The sequence below is a fragment of the Notamacropus eugenii genome, chromosome 2, assembly GCF_028372415.1.
Source record: "Notamacropus eugenii isolate mMacEug1 chromosome 2, mMacEug1.pri_v2, whole genome shotgun sequence".
In the NCBI taxonomy this organism is placed as follows: Eukaryota; Metazoa; Chordata; class Mammalia; order Diprotodontia; family Macropodidae; genus Notamacropus; species Notamacropus eugenii.
Window position 1 is genome coordinate 385,263,477 of NC_092873.1, and position 23,528 is coordinate 385,287,004.

General features: G+C 38.3%; 1 protein-coding gene across 16 annotated transcripts in view; it reads right to left on the bottom strand.

The window, feature by feature from the left end:
* The window catches only part of DCAF8 (DDB1 and CUL4 associated factor 8), a 70,912-nt gene that overhangs the window by 41,384 nt on the left and 6,000 nt on the right, over positions 1-23,528 (bottom strand). For 8 of the 16 annotated variants that reach the window (XM_072647401.1, XM_072647402.1, XM_072647403.1 and 5 more), the window contains 6 exons: positions 21,842-21,900; positions 14,781-14,860; positions 11,646-12,325; positions 10,616-10,756; positions 7,614-7,708; positions 2,902-3,012 (listed from right to left, as the gene is read on the bottom strand). In XM_072647401.1, coding sequence (XP_072503502.1) covers positions 2,902-3,012; positions 7,614-7,708; positions 10,616-10,756; positions 11,646-12,325; positions 14,781-14,829 — 1,076 coding nt within the window. In that variant the 5' untranslated portion in view covers positions 14,830-14,860; positions 21,842-21,900. The remainder of the gene's footprint in view (positions 1-2,901; positions 3,013-7,613; positions 7,709-10,615; positions 10,757-11,645; positions 12,326-14,780; positions 14,861-21,841; positions 21,901-23,528) is intronic. The other 8 variants (XM_072647399.1, XM_072647394.1, XM_072647395.1 and 5 more) reach the window with 3 other exon arrangements.

The window sequence follows — 23,528 nt, forward strand, 5'->3', positions numbered from 1 at the left end:
TACGATATTTTTAATGACCATTACATTCTTCCACTGATGCTATATGGCTGCAAGTCATGGAATATCAATCTCCAAAGATTTAAATTATTGTAGACTATACAAAAGTTAGTGAAGGTAAACAGGTCACAGCATGTGCCCAATTTATAAATGTAAACCATTCAAGATCTCTTCAGGGAGATGTATGGCCAGAAAATGAAAAGGGCCAGTCTTACATAGAGAACAAGGGGACCAAAGGACAGCTCTTGTCCCCCCTGGTATTCACTCAATGTCAAGCAATTTATAGGAGAACCTCCATTACACTGGAGAGACCCACTATGCAGAATTAACAGGTGGAATTAGACAAAGAATATAGATGAACTGAGTTTTTTTTATGGTTAGAGAAATTACCCACATGGATAAAAAATTACAGATCCATCAAAAGTATCCAAGTAAGTATTGACTCCCAGCCCCAACTGATCTCCACTGTTGATGTAAGTGCACATTTCTTCCTTCACACTCTCCTCCCAAGCCCCAAATTAAATCTCAGATTTAAGGAACTAGGGCACCTATGTAAACAGTCAGCTGCTTCCACTATGGTCTCTGACAGGAAGCTCTTTGGGCCACAAAAGAAAACCAATGAGTTGTTTTGTTTTTTTTAATGTAAAATATTTATTCCCTAATACCTTCATTTTTGCACCTGAAATTAGGCCTTCCAGCCTTTTTTACAGAACAATTATGAGAAAGAAAGCCCTAACTATTTGGCTGATTGAATCAAAAAGATGTTAGGGAAGTTCAGAGCACTCAGCAACAAAACACCAGAGGAAAGCTGGTAGAGGTTTAGAATGCCTCAACACCTTCTGATCTTCCTCCTTAGCAAACAACCTATTACTTGTTGAGAACTGTAAACTACAAAGTGATAGTAGGTGTTGAGGCCGAGAGGAAACAGTAAGCCTAACTGCTGCTTCTTCTGTGTTAAACCACAGGGCCAAATTGTAGCTTCATTTTATCCCAGAGGGAAGTGTTGGCTTCCGAACAAGGGATTTCTAACTGCAGTTTCTAATGTAACTAAATGACTCTGCCCTCCCTTCCAAAGAGATCTCCTCTGGTAGCAAAACTTTCAGAGATGAAGGTTAAAGAGAATCTAGAACTCTGTGCAGGGAATTACAATTCTGGATTTCCAGGAAGATCAATGAATGGGACCAATGGCCTGGCTGAGGAAAGTAGCCTCAGGAATAAGAACTCAGCAGCCTTAACATCCTGTTCAGAGAGAAAATCTCAGCGTTCTGTTGTGTCCTGAGGACAGATAAACGAAGGGAGCAGGAAAGAAGAAACTTGTAGTAAGAAAGGATGTTTTGTGGGGAGAAAAGGGAAGAAAAGATGAGAGACATGGAGGAGTAGATACACTTAGGTTCCCTGAGGCAGAAAGACTGATATGTTGTTAAGGTCAGAACTCTAAAGCAAGGGGTAACTCATTTATATAACATTTTATATAGCTCTACAAATGGTATTACCGTATATTAATATTATACTTAATACTTTGATTCTCATCATATTCTTGCGAAATAGGTCCTCTAGACTATCACACCTGTACTTCTCTAGATTATCCCAATCGTACATGATAAAATAAAAAAAGCATTGGCTTTGAAGACTATTACTACCTGTATGAGGCAAGTAACACACAATTTCTCTGAGCATCAATTTCCTCATTTGTAAAAAAAGGAAATAATAATAACAAAGTTCTCAAGCTCTTTTCCCTCTCTAAATGTATGATCTTATAATACTGAAGCTCAAAAACAGTAATTTGCTTAAAATCATAAAGCTAAGTGGTAGTGTTAGAAGAACACAGATCTAAACATTCCTAGTGCAAAATGTTACTATATTCCAATGATTTTTGACAATAAAATGAATTTTAGGATATGATTACAGCAATGTTGTCTTTTGTCTAGACAGATATTCCTCCTGAAAGCAAGGCAATGAGAATGTAGAATGAGACACACATTTTTGGAAACAGCCAATACATGAATTTGTTTTGCTTGACAAAACACTTTTGTTGCAAGGCTTTTGTTTTTCTTTCTTGTTCTTCTTTTTTCCAATTGGGGAAGGACAGGTAGCAAGGAGAAAAAAATTAATGCTTGATAACTGAAAAAATTTAAGTTAAAAAAAGAAAGATAATTCTATTAAACCTATAATCAGAATTAGGGAAATGAGCTTTGACGTTGATAGTAGTGGGGCTGGATTTTCATCAGTCTATCACCTTTGTTCTTGGTCCCCATAAAGGAAATATGTGTGTGCGTGTGTGCGTACGTGTGTGCATGGAAGCTAAGTGGATCCTGAGGAAACTGAATTCATTACCTTGGCCTCATCTGCATGTGGCTTCTTAGTTGGTATTCCAACTCAGCTGACTAGTCACAGAGGAATACAGTAATAAAAATGTGACTAGTGGAGATGGAGAAAGAAAAAAGTATTTATTCAATTTTGTAGGAGTCAGGAATCCTGAACTCCCTGAGAGCCATCAAGCCAGCCTGCTTTTTAATCTAGGATTAAAATTTTAAAATTCCCCATTCAAAATCTTTATTCATTTATATAAAGCAGCTGGAAAAATATACTGTGATACAGCCCAAGACACCTGGGCATCAAGTCTAAGTTGTGCAACTTTGGTCAAGTCACTAAATCTCTCTAAGTTTTGATTATTCCCATATTATAGATTAAAATATTATCTATGGCCATTCTTTTCTCACAGAAATAAAAGAAAATACTTCCGAAAACACTTTAAGCTCTTCGAAGGACAGAGCATTTCAGGAATTAAAAGTAATACTGAATAATTCCTAGGCCATCTTATGTCTCTCCATGACAGCACTGGGCTCTTGGCCCCTTTGGCTATGCTACTACCCTCCCTAGGGCCTCCCAGAACTAGAGACTCACCTCACAAATTGATCTCGCCCACCCACTGCAAATTGGTGAGTGTTGGCGGGGTTCACGTAGATTGTGTATAGCCCAACTTTCTTCTCCTTCTCCTTCGTCACCACCAGTTTCCTTTAAGAGTAGAAGAGCATACACAGTTACATTCCCCAAAGGGTCCAGATGGTCACGGCAAGTGAGAGCAGGGAGAGAGGCGCAGACAAGGCTGACAAGAAACCAAACAGATTCTCATTTGGAAAGAGAGAAAACAGCTTTTCTTGTTCCAAAGTTAAAAAAAAAAAAAACACATACATTTACCATGTGTTACTTTAGAAATTTAAAAAATCTCTTAAGGAGTTCTCTTTAGTAATGTGCAACTAAATCATTTTCTGGAGTGTTTTTTAAGCAAGCACACCTGAAGACACCTGCTACCTTAGTCACTCCATGACCTTTTTGCACAGAGATCAAAGGACTAAATTAACATGGCATCATTTCAAAACAACATTAATTTGTGATTACACAGATAATAGCATTCTCATCTAAGATATCCTAGGTCTTTATCTACAAATAGCTCTCTGCAATCCCTTAGAGAGGAAAAATTACAGACAGAGGGCTGAAACAAATCTTCTAGTCACTTCAATTATGGTTTTCAGACAAATGTCACTTTGAACCAGACTTATAAATGAATATCAAAAAATAACATGCCCTAATGTAATTGAAGGGAAAATAGCATCCCTGGCCATCCCCTGGAATCAAAACTGCGATCTGTTTGTGGTTTGCAAGGTTGAAAAACTAGTCCTGGACATTCTTCTGACTATACCACGGGAAAGGCTGTCTCCTGGGGGTATGAAGGCCTGGGGCCAACCTCCCTGCCATCCTGGTCATGAAATTTTAGGGCTGGTCAAATCATGCAGATTTGACACAACATTTTATACAGGGCAATAAGATTAAAGTGAACATAAAGGGCAGGGGGAAATCAGTCACAAAAGGATAACATGAAGCCTGAGGACTCTGTGGGTAAGTTACAGGTTCAATAGCTTTAGCAGCTTAGAGAGATTGCATGTATATTGAACGTATCAATCTTTTCTTAGCACTAAATGTCAGATCCAATTCCTCCCCACTTAGGTAATCACCTTGAATCAGTGCTCAGACAGTGGATACACAACAGTATCATGATTTCAAACAATTCACTATATTCTGATGAAAACAAAAATTGAGGCTTAATAAGGGTAAGTGGGCTAACTGTGGTCACCTACAGGTTTTATCCAACATAGATTCTCCCGCATTGGTGAAATATTCTCATTCTAAAAGTGTGCAGGTTCAAAATTTGGACTAAAAAAAAAATGCCTAGATATAGTGTTACCTAATAGATTGAAGACACTGGAGAGCTAAGTTTCCATAATTTGTTCTAACTTAAGCAAAGACTTAAGGGGGCTGGAGAATATCTACATTTCTGGTGTTCAAACCCCAGAACTTATACCTTTACAGCAGTCAAAAAGGTGATATATTACTAACCTGCCAGAGAATGTCAAAGTTTAAAGGCAAGGCATAAAAATCAAGTAACTGCAGAAGAGAATGCAGGGTTTTGGTTTTTGTTTTTAATCCTAAACTTTACTCTTTGCTGGTGCCATGGAAACTAAAAGATCTAACACAACCTTGACAACTAGTTTCTTTGCCAAGAAGCTATTTTAGTATCCACTCTGGATGGTCAGAGCCACCTAGTCTGGAAATTTTCTAACACAACCCAGGAGATTATATTCTAAAGCCTTTATATCTCTTTCTGTTAAGTGAGTTAGAAAGAGATATCATTGTAGAGAATGGCAGCCCTGACTAGTTTGGGACTCATAGGAGATAGCCATTTGGGGCAAATACTGCTATTTTTTCTTAGTGTCAGAGCTCCTTCTTTGTCAGTTAATATGGATCAGGCTACCCAGAATGACTGAAGGTTGCCTACTATACCATGGTAGAAGAATGGCAAATTGAAGAATAATGATAGACAGATTAGAGTCTATGCTGTATCACTAAAAAGTCACACTCTATCTATGCCTGTTTTTTCACTATTCAAATAGAACACTTCCTTCTCCTCTCGAAGGTCGATATGAAGAAAAGTGCACTAAGCATATATATATGCTTTGAGTTCTCTGAAGCTACTTTAAAAATTATTAATCTAGGCATCAGAGAAAAGCAAAGTGGATTTGGGAGTCAACAAGTGGGTTGGAATCTTACTAGTTGTATAATCATAGGCAAGTCATAATCTTTCTGAGCCTCAGTTTCCTTATCTGTAAAGTAGAGATAGTAATATGTCTAGTAAGGGATGTTGTAAATGAATACATTTAAATACCTAAGTGTTTCTGCAACACTCTGTAAACTTAAAAGCATTACATAAATATGTTACATTATTATTACATGGGAGTAAGTGGAATGACCCATAAGCATGACTAGAAGTAAATTCAGCATGATTATTTTAAAATCACTAAGTCAAGAATATGGTCCAGGCAGAGAGAGGGCAAAAACCCACAAGGTTCTTTTATGGGCAATCCATACCAAACTACATTCCTTTAGTTTTAGGAATCCCTCCTCTCACAGATAACACAATCTAACCTCTTTATCTCTTAAGAGTCCTTGATAATCACACTGACTACCAGGGATTCAAGCATCTTCCACAAGCAAATAAATTCTTTACCTTTTCCCCTTGTGCCAAACCCACATAAAACTGTCTTTAACTTATGTACTACCAGCCTAACTAAACAAGGTCAAAATAAAGCTGTTCATCTTCCCTCTGTAACTCTTCTTCACACCCAGCTTTCCCATAACAGTAGACAATACCTACTTCTTCAACCCTTCAAACAACAAGGAATCTCAAGGTAGTCCTCTTTAGTATAATGAGTATTCCCTACCTATGGAGTACAGTACAATCTGGTTTGATTACCCCATAGAATAGTAAAAGCATTCTAGAGATCAAAGGATAGTGCAGAAGGGGAAAAAACCCTGGAAATGGGAATCAGAAGACTTCAGCTCTTATCCTTGCTAAGTGACAATGGGCAAGTCATTTAACCTTAATTTATACTGAGTAACATTGGTCTCTTGGCTGTTCTTCGAACAAGACACACCATCATCTCCTGAGTGAGCATTTTTGCTGTCTGTCTCCCCATGCCTGGAATTCTCTTTTCTTATCTCCATCTTCTGGCCTTCTTAACTTCCTTCAAGTGCCAGCTAAAATCTTAACCTTTAGCAATTCCTCTCTTGATTATCTCTCCTTTATCTTGTATATATCCATCTTGTTTATATATAGTTATTTGCATATCATCTCCCCCATTAGATTTTAAGTTCCTTCAAGGAGACGGCTTTTTATCTTTCTTTTTACCCTTGCTGCTTAGCAGAGGGCCTGGAACATTAATAAATACTTGCTGACTGATTTTCGATGCTTCAGTTTTCTCATTTATAAAATCAATCTAACCCTAAAAGTTTCTCTAAATCCAAGTTCTAATACATCATTACATTTCACACCTCATATCCAGCCTACTTCCAAATTTTGTTCTTCTTTTATAATATTTCCTATAATTAGTCATCCTTTAATCTCTATCCCTTCTGTCACTGGATTTAATATGTCCAGGGTGATCTCTTAACTAGGTTTTATGCCTTAAGCATTTCATTCTATAATCTTCAATACTGCCAAAATCATTTTTGTTAAAGATTTCTCTGACAGTCTCTACCATTTCTTATGGCCCTACAGTGATTTGCTGCTATCCTACGAATCAAAACCAAGACCCTTGCCCAATTTAAAAGCTTTCTATCAGAGGTAATGAAATTCACACTATTTTCTATATTCTAACCCTTCTTTTCCCCTGTGGTATATTTGTTAAAGCCCCTCATCTGGCTGTCTTCAGCCCTCTACCAAGCTATATCAAATCTCTAAAATGAACTTCCCTCATTAAAAATCCCAATACATTTGCTTCCCTTTTATCATTTAGGCTGCTCGTGAAATCCCACCTGCTTCACTTCTCAGCCTGAAAGGTAGGAGAATACTCTTGGAAGCACTGTATTACCTAAACTCTAGAAATCCCCTCTTATCTTCTGACCCCATTATTTTAATGTACAGTGTACATACAATAGAATTCCTTGATAATGTTCATATCTAAACAAAACTAATACTCCTTTTAAAAGATAGATATATCAGTCTTTTACTAAAGGCAAACACGTTAGGATGAGACTTGATTTAAATCCAAATTTACATTAAAAAATGAGCTGTGCTTTTTTATAATATTATACTATATTTGTTTCAAGTTTATTATTGAACTATTTGTTTACCCTTTCTTTACATTTTTGTAAACTCCTAGAGGGCACAGCAGGTTACATATTTCTAGTACATAAAGTGGCTGGCACCTAAATGAATGAAGACTACAAGAGCATCAAGGAATTGAAATCCATAGATAAAGTAATCTCAAGAGAAGCCATCTCCTCCTTCTCCCTTTCTATAAACAAAGTAGACTAAAAGATGTTTCAAAACTCCTTATCTCTGGCTAAGAAGAAAAACAACAACAAAACAAGTAGGGGATTAAGGAGAACATAATAAAAAAGAAAAAATTAAAAGAAGAAACTACAGATTATATAATCAGCAGAGAAGAATCCCACCTATTGTTGGCATCTAGTACTTTTTGAATGCAAATTCAAGTTCAACAGAGAACTCTCGACAGCACCACTGTTCTCAGACAATGAGAATGGCCAGGGATACTTACGATGCTGGGCGGTCTTGTCGGAGGTCAATGGTGAAGACAACCGCATCTTCACCAGCAGATAGAAAAGTACAAGGGGAGTCTGGCTCCAGGGCCAACTAGAGAAGGCAAAAGAAGGGTGATGTGTACATAAAGATCATAGTCAGAGGTTAATGTAGTCCATTCTCCTCTCTCTAGGCTAGAATGAACAGCACAAAACAAGAAATATCTATTTACTAAAGAGATAATTTAAGCCTGTTCTCCCTCCCATTGTGTCAGATGGCTGGTTGTTGGTATACAGAGAGAAGGTGGCTTACTTGATCTAGAGGAATATAGGAATACGAATGGTGAGAGAATTAAGGAAATCAACATTGGCGCCCATGAACCTTTCTCAAATGCACTCAGTTCAACAACTCAAAAGGAGTAAGGGTAGGAGCACAGAAAGAGAGGGAAGAAAGGCTGAGATCTACTCTCTTCATCTTACAAAGCTCAGGCAGTCAGGAACGAAGATAGATAATAGGCATTTCTCCTACTTTCTAATCTATCATAGCCAGATGTTACAGAAGTAATCCCCCAAAAGATCTCTCTGGATCTATAATCACCTACTTAAAATTTTGGTGAGAAAAATCGGAAAGTTCCTAATTTTGATGGCTGAAAAAATTATTGTGCTCATCCTGGGGTGTGATGGCTTGTAGCCATTAATATGATCTTGCCATGACTGCCTGGTCTGTATTTCCTGCTTTAAATATGGCTCCTGAAAACAGCGCTACTTGTAACCTGTGAACAGAAGTGGAACTCTCATATATGATCATTCAGCTACTTAAACCACATTGCTATGAAGATGTTCTGAAGAACTGAGGAGAATGGAAAGTGTGGAAGACCTCGGAGATACAGTTAAGCATGGGGGACAAGCATAATTATTCATATGATACACAGACACAACCCTCTGCTCTTGAAGATCTCTTCTTTCCATGAAAATAATAGTCATTCCCTCATTCTTTCCTCTTGCCTTATAAAACTTAGGGCTGATGGAGAATAAGCTGGTATTCAGTTTTGCTTTGTAAGGCAAAAGGGAAACAGACATGGGAAAGGGACATAACTGAGTTACTAAGAGTCAAGGGAGGGTCGCAGAATTTCAAAGTTGGAAGGGACCTTTTGGTAGTCATGTATTCCTACTCAGACAGCCCTCCATATACTTGAAAATAATTATCATATACCTCTAAGGCTTTTCTTCTCAAGGTTAAACTTTCCCATTTCTTTCAACCAATCCACATGTGTTCCTTTAGTATCTTGGATGTCTTTCCCCTGAACACTCATATCCAAACAAAATACTCTGGAATCAGAGATTCTTAAAGCTGAGGGTCTGTAAACCTTAGTTTTTTGTTTTTGCTTTTAAAAAAAATCATAACTATTTTAATATAATTGATTTCTACTGTAATCTTATGTATTTTATTTCATGCATTTAAAATCATTATTCTGAGAAAGGGTCCATAGGTTTCACCAACTGCCAAAGGTATCCATGACACTGAAACCTAAATGGTGTCTGATCAGGGGAGAGTAAGAAGGGACTCTAACCTCCTTAATGCCTAGAAGGTATACCTCTCTTAAATGAACCTAAGAATGAAGGAACTTTTTGGAATTCCACTTCATGCTGTTTGCTCATATTAGCTTTCAGTCTACCAATAGGCTCAGTCTTTTTCAGATGAACTGAATTACTTCCCAATATTATTCTTGTAAAGTCAATTTTTTTAACTTAAGTGTAAGATTGTAATTTACCTCAATATTACTTAATCTTACTTGAATAAGTTCAATATTCTAGCTCTTCAAAATCTTTTAAGTCTTGTGTTAGCTATCTCTCTCAGCTTTGTGTCCTGAAAAATATGCCATCTATCCCTTTAGCCAAGTCTTTGATAAAAATGTTAGACAGCATACAACCAAGGTTTCCTGTAGCACTCTACTGAATACCTCTTTCCAAAGTGACACAGAACCATTAATGACTTCCCTTGGGTATCAGACACTCAACCAATCTTGAATCAACCTAATTATACTATCATCTAACTAACTCTCTCCATCTTTTCTAAAACACAAGCATAAGACTTTTGCTAAATGTTTTACTAAAATCTAGGCAAATTATATTTATAGTATTGCCCCAATATATCAGGCTAGCAACCCTGTGTAAAAAGGAAATGAGATGCTATTTTGGGATGACCTATTCTTGGTGAAGCCACGCTGGCTCTCTATGATCATCTTTTTTTTCCCAAGATGCTCACTAACTCTCCTTTTATATTATTAAAGTGTAATAACACATATTAGAATTCTGCCAGGAATCAAAGTCAAGCTCAGTAGTGTATATAGCTTAAATATGCTATTCTTTTCCATGTTTAAAAATCAAAACAATTTGTCCTTGTTTTGATTCCTTTCTTTAATCCTCCTATTTTCCCCCAATAGTTTTTAAACCTTTTTGCTATCCCTTCTTTTCCTCACGAGAAAAGTATTTAGCCCCTTTGACTTTGTTCTTACATGACCACCCTACTATGTCTCTGGGTTCATCTTTCAATCTTTCACTTATCCTTGTTTCCATCCTCTGCAAATGGCTTCCAAAAATATAAATTGGCTAGTGAATTCCTTTTGAATCCATAGCAGCATCTTTAAACAATTACCCATTTTTCTCCTCCTAAGAATTATTTCTCTTTGTGTCTCTGTTATTCTTGAGAGTTTCTCATCTCTCCTGGGCTGACTGCAGAATTTTAGTTCATGGAATCCTGCCTTTCTTTCCTCTTAACCCTTTGAAATTTGCTCACCAAAAATCTAAAATGCATGTCAGAATATTCTTAGCTTTCTTTTCCTATCACAAATTCAAACACTAACAGTCACTTTTCCCCAAAGTTTCCATCATTTCTATTTCAGCAACTAGTTCTTCCTTGTTGGGAAGGATCAGCTTTAAAATAGAATTTCTCATCATTTCCTCCAACTTCTGAAGGATGAAATTATCATTAAGGCAAGACTGTGGAGAGTTGGAAGGTTACCTTATGGGAGGCTCCCTTGTGCTGGGCAACACGCTTGGTGTTCTTGCAGCACTGTGTGGCAGACAGCTCTGCTACCCGCACCTGCCCATCACGGGCACACATGGCAAGAGTTGAGTCACCACTGTTGGGAAGGAACTTGGCCTGGGTCATGTAGGATAGGAAAAGGAACAAAAAAAAAATCAAACAAGATTTATTAGGGTGGGGCAAGTCATAACAATGACCCTAGTAGGCTCTCTTTATTCAGTAGGTGAATGAACTGTATCTAACTGTATGTACTTTGTGAATGAGAGCTAAGTTCTCCTCCTCATACTTCTGGCTATTACAAAATTACTTCTTTTTACAGTTTAGAAGAATAAAGGCAAAGGAAGATGAGAAGAGGTGGTGGCTTCCCTTATAGATTAAAAAGTGAATAAGTCACCTGTTCCAGAGTGCTGGATTATTATATAATGATAAAAGTGCTTAAGTAAATTGAGGAACAGGTTCATGGTAGGAATAAAGAAGAAAATAGGGTGTAAGAGAACTAAGAAATACAGTAGGGAAAGAGAGAAAACCTAAATCCTTTTCTTGATTCTAGAAATAAATCAAACAAATTTCCAAGGAGAAAATACCTGGTAGGGGAGTGGTTAGACAAGAAAGATAATGCTTAGGGACAGTAATACCACTTATGTATTTTGGAGATAGCGGGTAAATTATCCTCATGATCTATGTATATCTAATACGTTCATTATAAATTCCAGGCACTCTATATATGAGGTCTCCCATTATTACCAGATACAGGGTAAAGGGAGGAGAGTTTCCTCACAAGGTCACTCTGTAGCTGGAACATGGGAATTCCAAGACTTTTGCTATATTAGAACCATCTTCATCTTACCAGAGTCAGATGCAGGACCTGGGAAAGCCTAATTGTAAACCCCACTACGGACAGGAAGATAGTAAGTAAAAACTCTGGCTTTAATTTTCAACTGACCTGGACAATTAATTACATACTACTTTCTTCTCTGATGCCAGTATCATAATGTTCCTGACTTACCTGGAAGACATTACTTTTGTGGCCACTCTCAAAATCCAATACAGGTCGCCTTCGAACCCAATCCCACACCACCACCTTGAGGTCATCGCTGCCACTGGCCAGCCAGGTGCCACGCTGGTTAAAGTGCAGGGTATTGACACAACCAGTGTGGCCCTCTAGCCCATGCTGCAGGCGGAAGCGCTGCACAAAGACTCGCGCTCCACAAGCTTCATACACAAAACGAGCACTTGAGCCCAGCTCCCTCTCTCTCAGGGCTGGAAGGGCCTGCCAGCGGGGCCGGGGCAGAGCTGATGTCTCTGAGGCCACCCAGTCCTCAAGGGCTCGTTCATCATCTGATGAGTCCTGCTCACGATTGGCCCGTTTGCGCTGAACCCGGCGCCGGGGCTGCTCTTCTTCCTCCTCTTCTTCTTCCTCCTCTTCCTCCTCCTCTGAGCGATCATGGACCCGGTTTTCATCATTAATGGAGTAGTGGCCAGTGTCCTCCATGCTATCAGAGTCCTTGTCTTCACCTGAGCTCTCTGTGTCTGTGCCTCGGCTTTCTGTGCTGGTGCGGTTGGGCCCCCCCGCATCATCCCCAGTTAGGCTCAGGCTTAGGTCTGAAGCCTCCACCTCGATGCCTGAGGATGTTTCTCTCCCCTCTTCTGTCCCAGACATTTCCTCAGGACTGCTTGATAAGCTTCCTATGTAGGAGAGGGAGGAGTAGAAAAGATATCTTGTAAGGAATCAACAGGGGCCACAGTTTCAGTTCAGGAAATTCTAACAATGGGCTCAGGAACCTAGTTTGGCACTCTCATCCCATGAGCTTAAGAACAGCAATTTCTTAAAGAAAGACTTCAAACCTGTGAGGATGGTGTGAATTTCATCATGACTACTTGGGCTGACAGGTTAAGTGGAAGGCTCAAGAGAGCAAGGGACAGAAGCCACACTTGAGCTCAGATATGCCAATTCTGAACCAACCCTCTCCCTTATGCCACACAGATGGGCCCACATCATAAGCACTCTGACAGAGACGGGGGTAAAAATGGCTGGCCAAGAATCCTGAGAAGTACTTGGCACATCTCCTCAGGGCCCTACTGCATGGGTATTGATTAGCTATACCTGGCAACTTGCTAACAAAGACAATAAAAAATATTCTCATACGTAATCTTAAATATGTTAAAGCAGATCTCTTTGGCAAGCTAGTTTAACCATTCCTCTTGGGTAATGGAAGATAACAGATCAATTGAAGTCTCCTGACTGCCAGATAGGGAGTTGTACTAGCTCCTAGGTGAGGAAATCACCACCATATTCATCTTGTTAAAACATTTCTTATCTACTTCCACCATCCCCCTTATTTACCACTGAAAGAAAATCTAATAAGTAATCTGACTAACATGGGCATAACACAGGAGCAAGCAATAAAGATGAGTGGATAAAAGTATGCATTCTTTCATTCTGTTAGTACTTGCATTTCTCTAAGTTCAATATACTTTGAGACTGCCATGCTGGGAATGACGAAATAACTGGGTCACATTAACAGATCAAATTTCTGGGAAATAGATACTGCATGATCCCATCTTATTCCAATCAAGTACTTGGATAGTATACAAAATATCAGTATTTCTACAGCTCCTAACCTAAGGCCCAGATGGGAAGAAAACAGAGAAAAAGAAAGACAGATGAGGATAGGAATGGGCTTAAATTCATCTCTGAAGGCACAAAGAGAGCTTCGTGTACAGATTCATAGCCTATTTTCACTTGGTTGTGAGTCTTGCTCCAAGAATCATGTAACCTCAACCAAAAGTTGCCAATAATGGCAAAGTTTTTCAGAACAGCCTCCTAATCTGGACCAAGAACTTGAACCTGGTGTTACTAATAATGTCTTAAGGGATTTGGACCAGAGAGTAGAGTGAAAATAAAAAATTACTACGCCCCAGTGTGCTCTGTAGTTAACAATTCAGTTCCTTTCAATGGTAAACAGGGCAATGGTGTAAGTGGACAAGAATATCCTAACAGTTTTAAAGACATAGAAGGCCAAATAAAATGGCAAAACCTTTCACACCATGTCACTGTAATAATTAATGAAAATTCAGACACAAATCTGAATTCTGTTGGAGTCCCAGCATCTCCTAGCTGAGGTCCTCAGTAATCATAACAATTCAACATTAATCCACTGCCATAATGTACTACAGCTTCAAATTTCTCTGCAACCTCAAGCCTCACAATACTCAACTAGTCAGAAAATCTCACCTCATCTTCCCTTACAGAAGTTAAATACAGTTTAACTGTATTTAAAATGGCTCAAAGGAACAAGAAGTAGAACCAAAGTCAGCCACAGCCACCTTTCTTTTGCTTATACTTTATTCCCTTTATACAAAGCAAAGAAACTGAAATTTGGCCAGTATACTTCGACTGTATGGTGTGAGACATGCTAGCATTTCTTTTTTTCCATTTAAAGAAACTTTCTCTAGACAAGTTTACTGGCAGGCAGCTACCCACAAACTTGTTAGCAAGGGTCTATTCTGATCATCTGCAGAGTATGGACTTAAGCAGTGCCACAGGTATTAGAATTCTATGGTGTTCTGTTTTCAACTTTGCCTGGTGCCCAGTGCTTTACAAACTGGTGGCATTGACTTTGAAAAAAGAAATCTTGTTTCCACTGCCTAGGTTTGTAACTTCATCTCCATTTAATCTCACTGGGTGGTTTGTACTCTGGGATGAAAAAGAATTCCCCAGTGTCACTAGTAATCTCCAACCTCCAAACAAAGATTCCCTCATTCCCACCATCAAAGGAATGTTCTATTACTTGTTTAACTTCATCATCTAAGTTTACCTGTTCTATTCTCTCATATGCTCCCAGAACTTTTCAGGACTCCAGAAATAAGTCCTTTGGCCTCTTAAAGAGGAGTTTTTATGTCCTCAACATTTCTGAGATACTCAGATAAGAAGTGAAGAGTAAATAGAAAGTAAAGTTCTTGAAAGATGTTTCCTGTATTCAAAACAACTTGAAATCAGCCCACTTTAAGGAAAAATGATCTGCACTCTGCTATTCAAGAAAAGTAAGACACCTCCAGGGTGAATTTAAATTCTTCCAATAACTGTCCACAAAGCCCCAGTGATAGCAAAGAATGTTTTCCTTCTTCCTTGGCACCTTACCATTCGCAAGGTCTGTTTTGCCATCTGTGCTGCTCCCTTTACCAGACATCGTGAGTTGTATTTGTTGTAGCCAGCCTAGACTTAGGAGAAGAAAATGCAACAATTAGGAAACAACCAACCCTAGGGAGGATAGAAGAGAATCAAGAAGGAACAATCTTTGTCATACTTGGAAAAAAATTTTTTTTTGGAGTACTTAACCAGGATTCTCAGACAAAATATACAACCTAGGCTTTTTTGGTCTAGATCCAGAAAAAAGGACAGACCTCTGGTGGGGCTAACCACCATTTCTTTGCCTTGCTCACTGAGTAACTGCTCGTCTTCGAAATAAGGGAAAAGAAAACTGAAATAGAATCTGGAATGGTGGACAAATAGCAAATGACAGGTAGTGCCAACAGAGAGCTCTAAGTTAATGAAAAATGCTGGCTTCTACATTTACCTCTAGACTCTAAGAATCATTTGTTATAAAAACTAGTCAAATATAACCACAATTCTTGGTAAAATGCTCATGTTCACATGAGAGTCAAGTTAGACTTGGAAACTCATTTTATACATGAAGTAATGCAGGTTCTTCTAGGTAGAAAACTGGATCTTTGTATTCTACTCAAATGGCTAGTTCCTAGTCCATTACAAGCATTAAGTTATTAGTTGATAAGTGATGGAGACCTAGATAAGAGGAAGATCAGAGTTGGAATTAGAACCTCAGGGCTCCTGACTAATCAGGAGTGTGAAACGATAGCCATATCTCTGGGGTCTAGTAAAAGTAATGAAACAGAAAGCAAAGAAAGAAAAAGTAATTTTTTGAATAACAAAGGTCAATATTTCTATAAACTCTCTCCTCTAATCCCTTTTTCCTTAGCCCATTCTGTATGACAGCAGCTATAAACTTTTATCAAAACAACAATCCCCAATCTTGGTCTACCTAAGGGTAAAAAATACCTGGATTTTTTTTTCTTTTATATCAATGCAACTCTAGGCATAATCCTCTCCTTTTCTGGGCCTCCCACCTCCTGAAAGACCCATAAAAAGCAGAGAATACTACATGTTCAGAACAGAATTGTAAAAAAGCCCTTTCAGTGCCTTGGACAAAAGGCACTGGAGAAAAACAAAGTGTGATTATGACCCTGGTCCCTGTCCCCAGGCACAGTGGCCTGTGATCTTTCAACAGCCCTTTCATTCCCATCACAATCATCCTAGAAGCAGCCCCATCTTTACCCTCACCCCCACCCCCATTCTTCTAAGTAGCTTCCCAAAGTGTTCTCCAAGAGACAGCTGCCCAAAGATTACTTATTGTTAGGGAGAGAAAAGATATTCAATGACAAGACTGATGTTGAGTTTGAAGGAAGGATATCTAAAGTCTGCTATTAAAGCAATGTTAAAAGAAAGCAGATTTCTAGAGGCATAGAAGGAAAAATACCATGCACAGAAAACAGGAGAGTATTTTCCAATGTGGTCTGATATCTTCCCTTCCCTTCCATGCCTGTATTTTTTTTAAACCATCCTTGACACTACATGTGCCTCCTCCCACCCCAAGAGTCCTGTCTAAAGTTGTACAGCATCTTTTCCCCGTATAGCATACTTCCCCCCTACTTTCATCAGATAAAATACTCCAAAAAAAGTAGTAAGTAAATACCCCATTTTGAAAGAGGCAAAACTGAGCTATGAAACAGAAAGATGTTTGCCTAAGCTGACACAGTGAACTGAAAGCAAAGCTGGCAATTAAACTCAAATTCTACAATCCTTATCAGTTTCCTTGTCAAAAATCAAATAGGCCTGGAGTTGGAAGTGACCTAAAAGGTTATCTAAGTTGAACTCATACCTAAGCAGAAATATCCTCTAAATCTCCAACCTATTAATCAGAATTATGCCTAGGTTCCTATATTTCTATATCATACCAACCCACTACAATCTCTGAGAAGAAACAAATGAAGCCCTAAGGTCAGCTCCCACTTAGCACCTCTGAGAGGACTGAATTTTGGATCCTTCTTGTTCACACAGAAAAATTGTGTAGATTCAATATTGGCAGATCAATTAAAAGTAAAGAATGTTGATAACTGATATACACATTACTTATGACTGCCTGTCAAATCCAATGGCTTCTTATAATGTACTCCTTGACCCTCCTGCAGCATTTAATATGATTTACCACCCTATCCTGAACTCTCATTTCTCTTGACTCCCAAGACACTTTGCTGGTACTCTAGCTAACTCCCTATTTTTTCCCCACTATTAGGTCAACCTCTTCCTAACCCCTTAACCCCTAACCTTGGCATTCCCCAAGATTCTTAATCTTCTCTTTTCTGTACTCTAATCCTAGGAAATCTCATTAACTTCCAATATTTTAACTATCTCCTCTAGACAGATGAATACTAAATATTTAACCCTGACCTATATCTCCACTTGCCTCCAGGACATTTCAACTACTCTAGAAGCATTCTGTAAGCACCTATGATGTACCAGGCCCTTAAGACACTGGAGATATAAAGATTAAAATGAGACAGTCTCTGACCTCAAGTATACATCCTATCAGGGGAGACAAGAAGAGGGACTAAGGAGATTTCATTGATATAGGGAGCTCCCAGCAAAGTTCCTCTACCAATGTAGGTTGTCCAATTTATAATCTTGAAAGTTGCTAGAACACTGAGAGGTTCAGGGACTTGCTCAGGGTCACACAGTTAGGGTGAATCAGAGGCAGAATTTGAACCAGGTCTTCAACTAGGTGTTGAGGCCAACCTCTTCTCTATCTATACCATCCTGCCTGACATCTTTAAGTATATACAGAACATATACAAAATAAATATAAGATAGTTTGAGGAGGGAGTACACTAGTTGCTGAAGGAAAATCAGGAAAAGTTTTATACAGAAAGTGGCACCTGACTGTGTCTTAAAAGAAATAAAGGATTTTATAAAGTGAGAGTACATTTCAGGCACAAAAGAAAAGCCAGGGCAAAGGCACAGACAGAGATAGGAGATAGAATGTAAGAGCAAGAAGGCCCATTTAGCTGGACTGTAGTGTGTACAAAGTGGTATAATATAGGAGGCTAGAAAGATAAGTTAGTGCCAAGTTATGAAAAGGTATAAATGAGTAAACAGAAGAAGTTATATTTTTTCTAGAGGCAAGAGAAAGTCACTGGAATTTAATGAGCCATAAAATGACACAGTAAGACATACACTGAAGGAAAATCACTTTGGTGGCTATGTAGAGAATAGCCTAGAGTAAGAAAGGACAAGTGGTAGTCTGAAAGTTCTGCTGATACCTCAATTCAACCCATAATTGTCTTTAAGTATAATAAGGGCTGTCATGTGGTGGAAAGATTAGACTTGTTCTGCCTAGCTCCAAAGGACAGAATCATAAGCAATGTGTAGTAGCTAAAGGCAAGTTTAGGTTTAGCACAATGAAAAACTTTCTAACCCTTGTACTTTCCAAAAGCAGAGTAGCCTGTTTTAGTAGTAGGATCCCCTAACTGGAGGTCTTTGTGCAAAGGCATGAATAGTTTAATCAGAAGAAGGGATTTTTTCTAAGGTATACATTGGACTAGATAGCAACTAAATATACACTGTAAACTAGGCATACATTGGACTAGATAGCAACTAGATATACATTGTATACAAGGTATACTTTGGACTAGATAGCAACTAAACTCTGAATTTCTGTGATTCATTGTTTCCCCAGTTCTCGTTACTATTCCACTAGGGTCATTCTGGCTTAGATGGCAAGGCAGTGACACAAGTCCAATTTCATACCCAATGACAAATATTGTTTAAGTGCTTATAAAACTAGATTTGTTTCCAGCAAATCAGTTCAGGTCCTTATAAGAGATCCTTGATAAAAAATATTGATAGAATTAATTGCTGAAAGCAAAATTGGGGAGAAAGAGGAGAGCAAAGAGACAATACAATGAATGGTTGGATAATCTGAAAACAAAACCTTTCTGTCTGGGAACACCTAAAGGTCAAGACCATCGAAAGTGGGAAGAATTGATTATGTAGTCTTCAGCAGTTGATTTTAGGCACTAGAGCATGGCAGAATTAGCAGCAGATTAGGCATTAAAAGCCCCAATTTCAAGTACAAGTTCCACCAGGAAATGTGTAAACTTGAGCCTTTCAGCAGGATCTCAATTTCCTTCTGGGATCAAAACCCTAGAGAAAAAAGTAGTGTTACAGAAAGACAATAAAAATACAAACTTTATCTTTGGACTAGGTAGTTATAACTCAGGCACAAAGAAATACAAATTTCAGGCAGGAAATGATAGTATGTTTATTTACATAGTGCATTAGCATTTACAAAGCACTTTGTATCCATTATCTCCTTTGACATTTGTAGCAACAGTATGTAGCAAATCATATGGAGTATTACATCTCCATTTTATGGAAGAGTATGAAGTACTACATTCCCACTAGGGAGAAGACAAAACTGATCCAAAAAGGTTAAACTAAGGTCATATGCTAGCAGTTGGTGGAAACAGGCATGGAATTCAGAGCTTATGATTCTACTGCACTTTCCACTAGGCCTTTCAAAACAAAGAAGAAACCTAAAACCAACTAACAACTAAGGCAGTAGGGTTCAGAGGGAGACTAATTGCTTGAATTGGAAGCAGGCCAATATGCTGTATTTGTGCCTCAGAACGTTTACAGAGAAACTACCATGCAACACAATCCTAGGTTCTAATTTCCAGCTAAAAATCACACTTGCCCAAATCCACTGTTCCCTCCTGAAACTTTTATCCCATTCCCAGCAAAATTCAGGTTCACCTTGAACATCTTCCACATTAATACCAACTAATGCCAACCATACCGGTTTTTGGATGAGCGCCTGAGCTCAATGCTCCAGGTAACTGGGAAGTTTAATAAGATTAACTCTGCTGCGTATGTTCTAAAAATAACCCCCACCAAATTGAAAATTAACTAGTAAACTGTTAGGGGGAAAAGAAAATCAGAGGCCATTTTAATATCTATTTTAAGACTGCCAGTGACCCTGACATCACATGTCCTAATAGATCAGAGTTTTCAAACATTAACTAACATGACAAAACATTAACTAAATCCAAGGATAGGTATAAAACAAAGTACAGGGTAAGAAGATTCTTGTGAGCAGAGCCATCTCTCATCAAAAACACATAGACTACTTTCTTGCACTGATAGCAACAAGAGAGATCTGTACAAGAAATCATGTTAAGGTAGGGTCAGGTAAAATTCAACAACTGAAAACTTACAACTAACAAGACCAAAGAGATTAATGGGAAGTGACCAAGGTAACCTGCATGTTACAATGATCAAAAAAGTCAGAAGCTAGGTCTCCACATCTAGGATGAAGAAGCTCAGAGAATTTCTATTTCAATGGAAGCCTCCCCACTCAGTCCAATCAGAAGCCCTAGTAAGTCTCAATATCCCCCAGCTATTCATTCCTTATTGTCAGTGATGATGAATGATATCCAAAATACTTACTTGAGTGAAGTAGCACAGAAAGAATGTTATGAATTTTCCATTTTTATTCTTATCTGCTCACTGTCTAATTTCTTTAGAATATTTGTTGAACTGCCAGAAGTGGTGGTACAAAGTTGTAATCCTTGCTATCAGAGAGGCTGAGGCTGGTGGATTACTTGAACTCAGAAGTTCTGAAATGAAGAACAACTAAGCCCAGCACCAATGTGATGAGTCCCTAGTCCTGGAAGACAACTAGGCTGCCCTTCAGGCTGTTGCTTCAAGGGCAAACTGGCCCAGATTAGAAAAAGAGAATAAGTCCAAAAGTCCAGGCAGATAGGTATTGGGATCAGGCCCATAAATGACCACTCAACTTCCAGCCTGGGTGACAGGAGACTCTTTTTGAAAAGTTAAAAAAAATGTTAAAAAGAAAAAAAAAAACACCAAATGTCTGTTGAATTGAATTTCAGATCTAAGATCCACACTAAATGGCCTAATAGTCTTTCCCTTAGTTTCAACAGATACAAATATTAAGAAATTAATGTTGCCCTTGATGTCAACATTAAGATAACTCAATTCCCAACCCTGATCCCCTACCCCTGATGCATATACTCGGTAAATCAGTCCAATCTCTATGATCAGCAATTTTCTCAGTATTCCCTAGTTCAGCCTTGCCCAACACTCCTCCATTCTGGATTACCTGGTGATTTACAAAGAATGTAAATGATAGAAAACTTTATAATTTGCTCTAAAAATCAAAGGGTGAGAGAAGAGGAGACTTCAATTATTAATAAGATAGGAATGTGCAAGTCATCCAGGATCTGGATACTTCTGGAAAGGTAGAAATATTATACTGTTGAAGGCTGAACAGCTGTTTGTGGCTGATCTGCATTCAAGGTCCAAATCCACTTTTTTGTCATAGACTCCACATTCCATCTGGAATCAACCAGTCCTCCCTTTTCCTGCAGCCCTAACTTTTGCTTTGTAGCAGAACTGATTCATTTAAAATCTACTCTTCTCCTCCTTTTGCTTTCTATATCATAATCAAAATCACAACTTCTAAGGCTAAACAGTAAACAGTTACTAAATAAGATAAAAGCTTTATACAGCAATTCTGATAAGGTGACTCAAATGTTATTTTAAAATTTTCTATTGAGAGAAGTGGCTCCTCAGTTCAGAACAGTAGTCTAAAGTTTCAACTCATACTGAGAGCTCTAGAGAGAGAAGGAAACCTATACCTAACATCTACTAGAGTAGAAAGAAAAAAAGAGCCGTTAAGGAATTAGGGGAACTAAGCAGACTATTCTACCATAAAAATACCACAATAGTACATCAACTATGTGACTTCAGATTCAATTCAAAAGATAGGCTTTTACCACCCCCCAGTGGCCGAAGTGGATACCCACAGGTTATTTCCCCAAGAAACTGTATCACAGGCATTAGGTCTGGATGGGGCCTTTTTTCCTCTAAAGAAAAAGAAAGCAGAATTTGACTATAAACATTAAATACATCATTCTTTTTAGAATGGCTGGTTCACAATTCTTTGACAAATATTTTTTTTTAAATAAAAAAATTCAAACTACATCGAGACTTAAAAGAATTTCACGGTAGGTTTCCTCCACCATTCCCACTCCCACCCCTACCTTAGGCTGTTTGGGGTCTTGAATTTATTCTTCCAGACTTCACATAAATTATATATGTTCTAAAGGGAAAAAAAAAGACAGCTCTTTCAATTTATTTATTTTACCATATGGGCCTATTTCTAGATTTCTATCTAGTGATATCATACTAGGTTGCCTACATTAGGCTGCACTACTCCAATGCTTAGTCCTCCAAGCATTACACTCAACACTAAACATAGGCAAAGCCTAAGAAAATCCTAATGCCATATTCAAAACTGTCCTTAAAATCTCCAGAAAGTTTTGCTGAGATTTTCATGGATAATCTTAAACTTTTTTGAAATAGGAGGTAAAGAAAGGAGTTATTACAACTAGTACTAATCCAAAATGAGTTAGAGAATGAAATAACAAATGGAGTCTATTACTAATTTGCTTACAAGAAACACATTCAGTGCCAATCATACAGTCAAATCAAACTGGGGAGGGGGAAGAGGAGAAGGGCTAATCTTTGTTTTCTTCTCAGTCCCTCAGCCAAGCCACAAGCCAGGGACTTATTTCTTCCTTCCTCTAAGTAGGACCTCCTCTCTCTGTTCAAATCACCAGCTCTTCTTTCAAAAATCTTCTTCCTAAGTGGTTACAGCTTATTGTTCCTTAAACTTACTACAGTGTACCAGAGGGAATGCCAGGCTACATTGTAACCCTAGGAGCAGAGGGAGCCCCTGTGAGAAGGCCTACAAACTCTTTTAAAAACAATGATGCTCAGGTTCCCTCCCATCAATATAAAGGATTCTAGACTGAATAACTTCTAAGTTCTCCAAGTTGTTTCTATCAAGGAACTCTAAGAAGTTAAAGAAGTGATAGACTCTAGTTTCTATGCACACAGCTGGTTGCAATAATTTTTTTCAATAATTTTCCAAATATCTCTCAGTCAAAGAAACAGTAGTCCAGGAACAATGAAGAGTGAAAGCCCTGACTCCATTCAAAGGTAGAACCCATGAGAAAACAACCAAGGAGATGAAAACCAAGGACACTCAGAAAAGTCACTCCTACCTTTGTCATGTTAGAAAACAAGGTCTAATGCTTGAGTAAGGGTCACAAAACACTGAAAAACAGCAAGCAGGAGGTTGGGAGCTAAAGCAATCAAAACTATTGGCAAAGGCTGGGCCCAATGAAACTTTCTGGCTAAGTAAAGAAGAATAAGGAAATAAGAGAAATGATAGGAAAGAAGGACAATGGTAATTCAGGCTGAAACAAAAGCAGAGCTACCTACCTAAACTAATGACACCTTTGTTACTTTTTGGCTCTAAAATTGGAGTTAAAAAACTCCTCTATGACACCAGCCATCTAATGCTGTACTCCTTCATTGTGATAGCAGCAAAAAGCAGTGTGGATAGAGAACTGGTCTCAAAGCCAGGAAAACCTATGTTCAAGTGTTGCCTTTGACATGTATGATCCTAGGAAAGTCATTCTCAATGTCCCAAGTTGCAGATAACGTGTGGACCTAAATTAGTAGGAGTTTTCTTACCAAGGAGTTCCCTATGCCAATAAAATCCCTATGCCAATAAAACCCCATGGTATTACTTTTCAAGTTGAAATTTTAAAGAATCTGAAACATGTTATACATGTAATTCTCTCATCTACAAAGACTGCTTAAAACTCTATACTTGTCCATCTTCAAATTACTTTACCACTCTCCTAAGAGTCAACACTA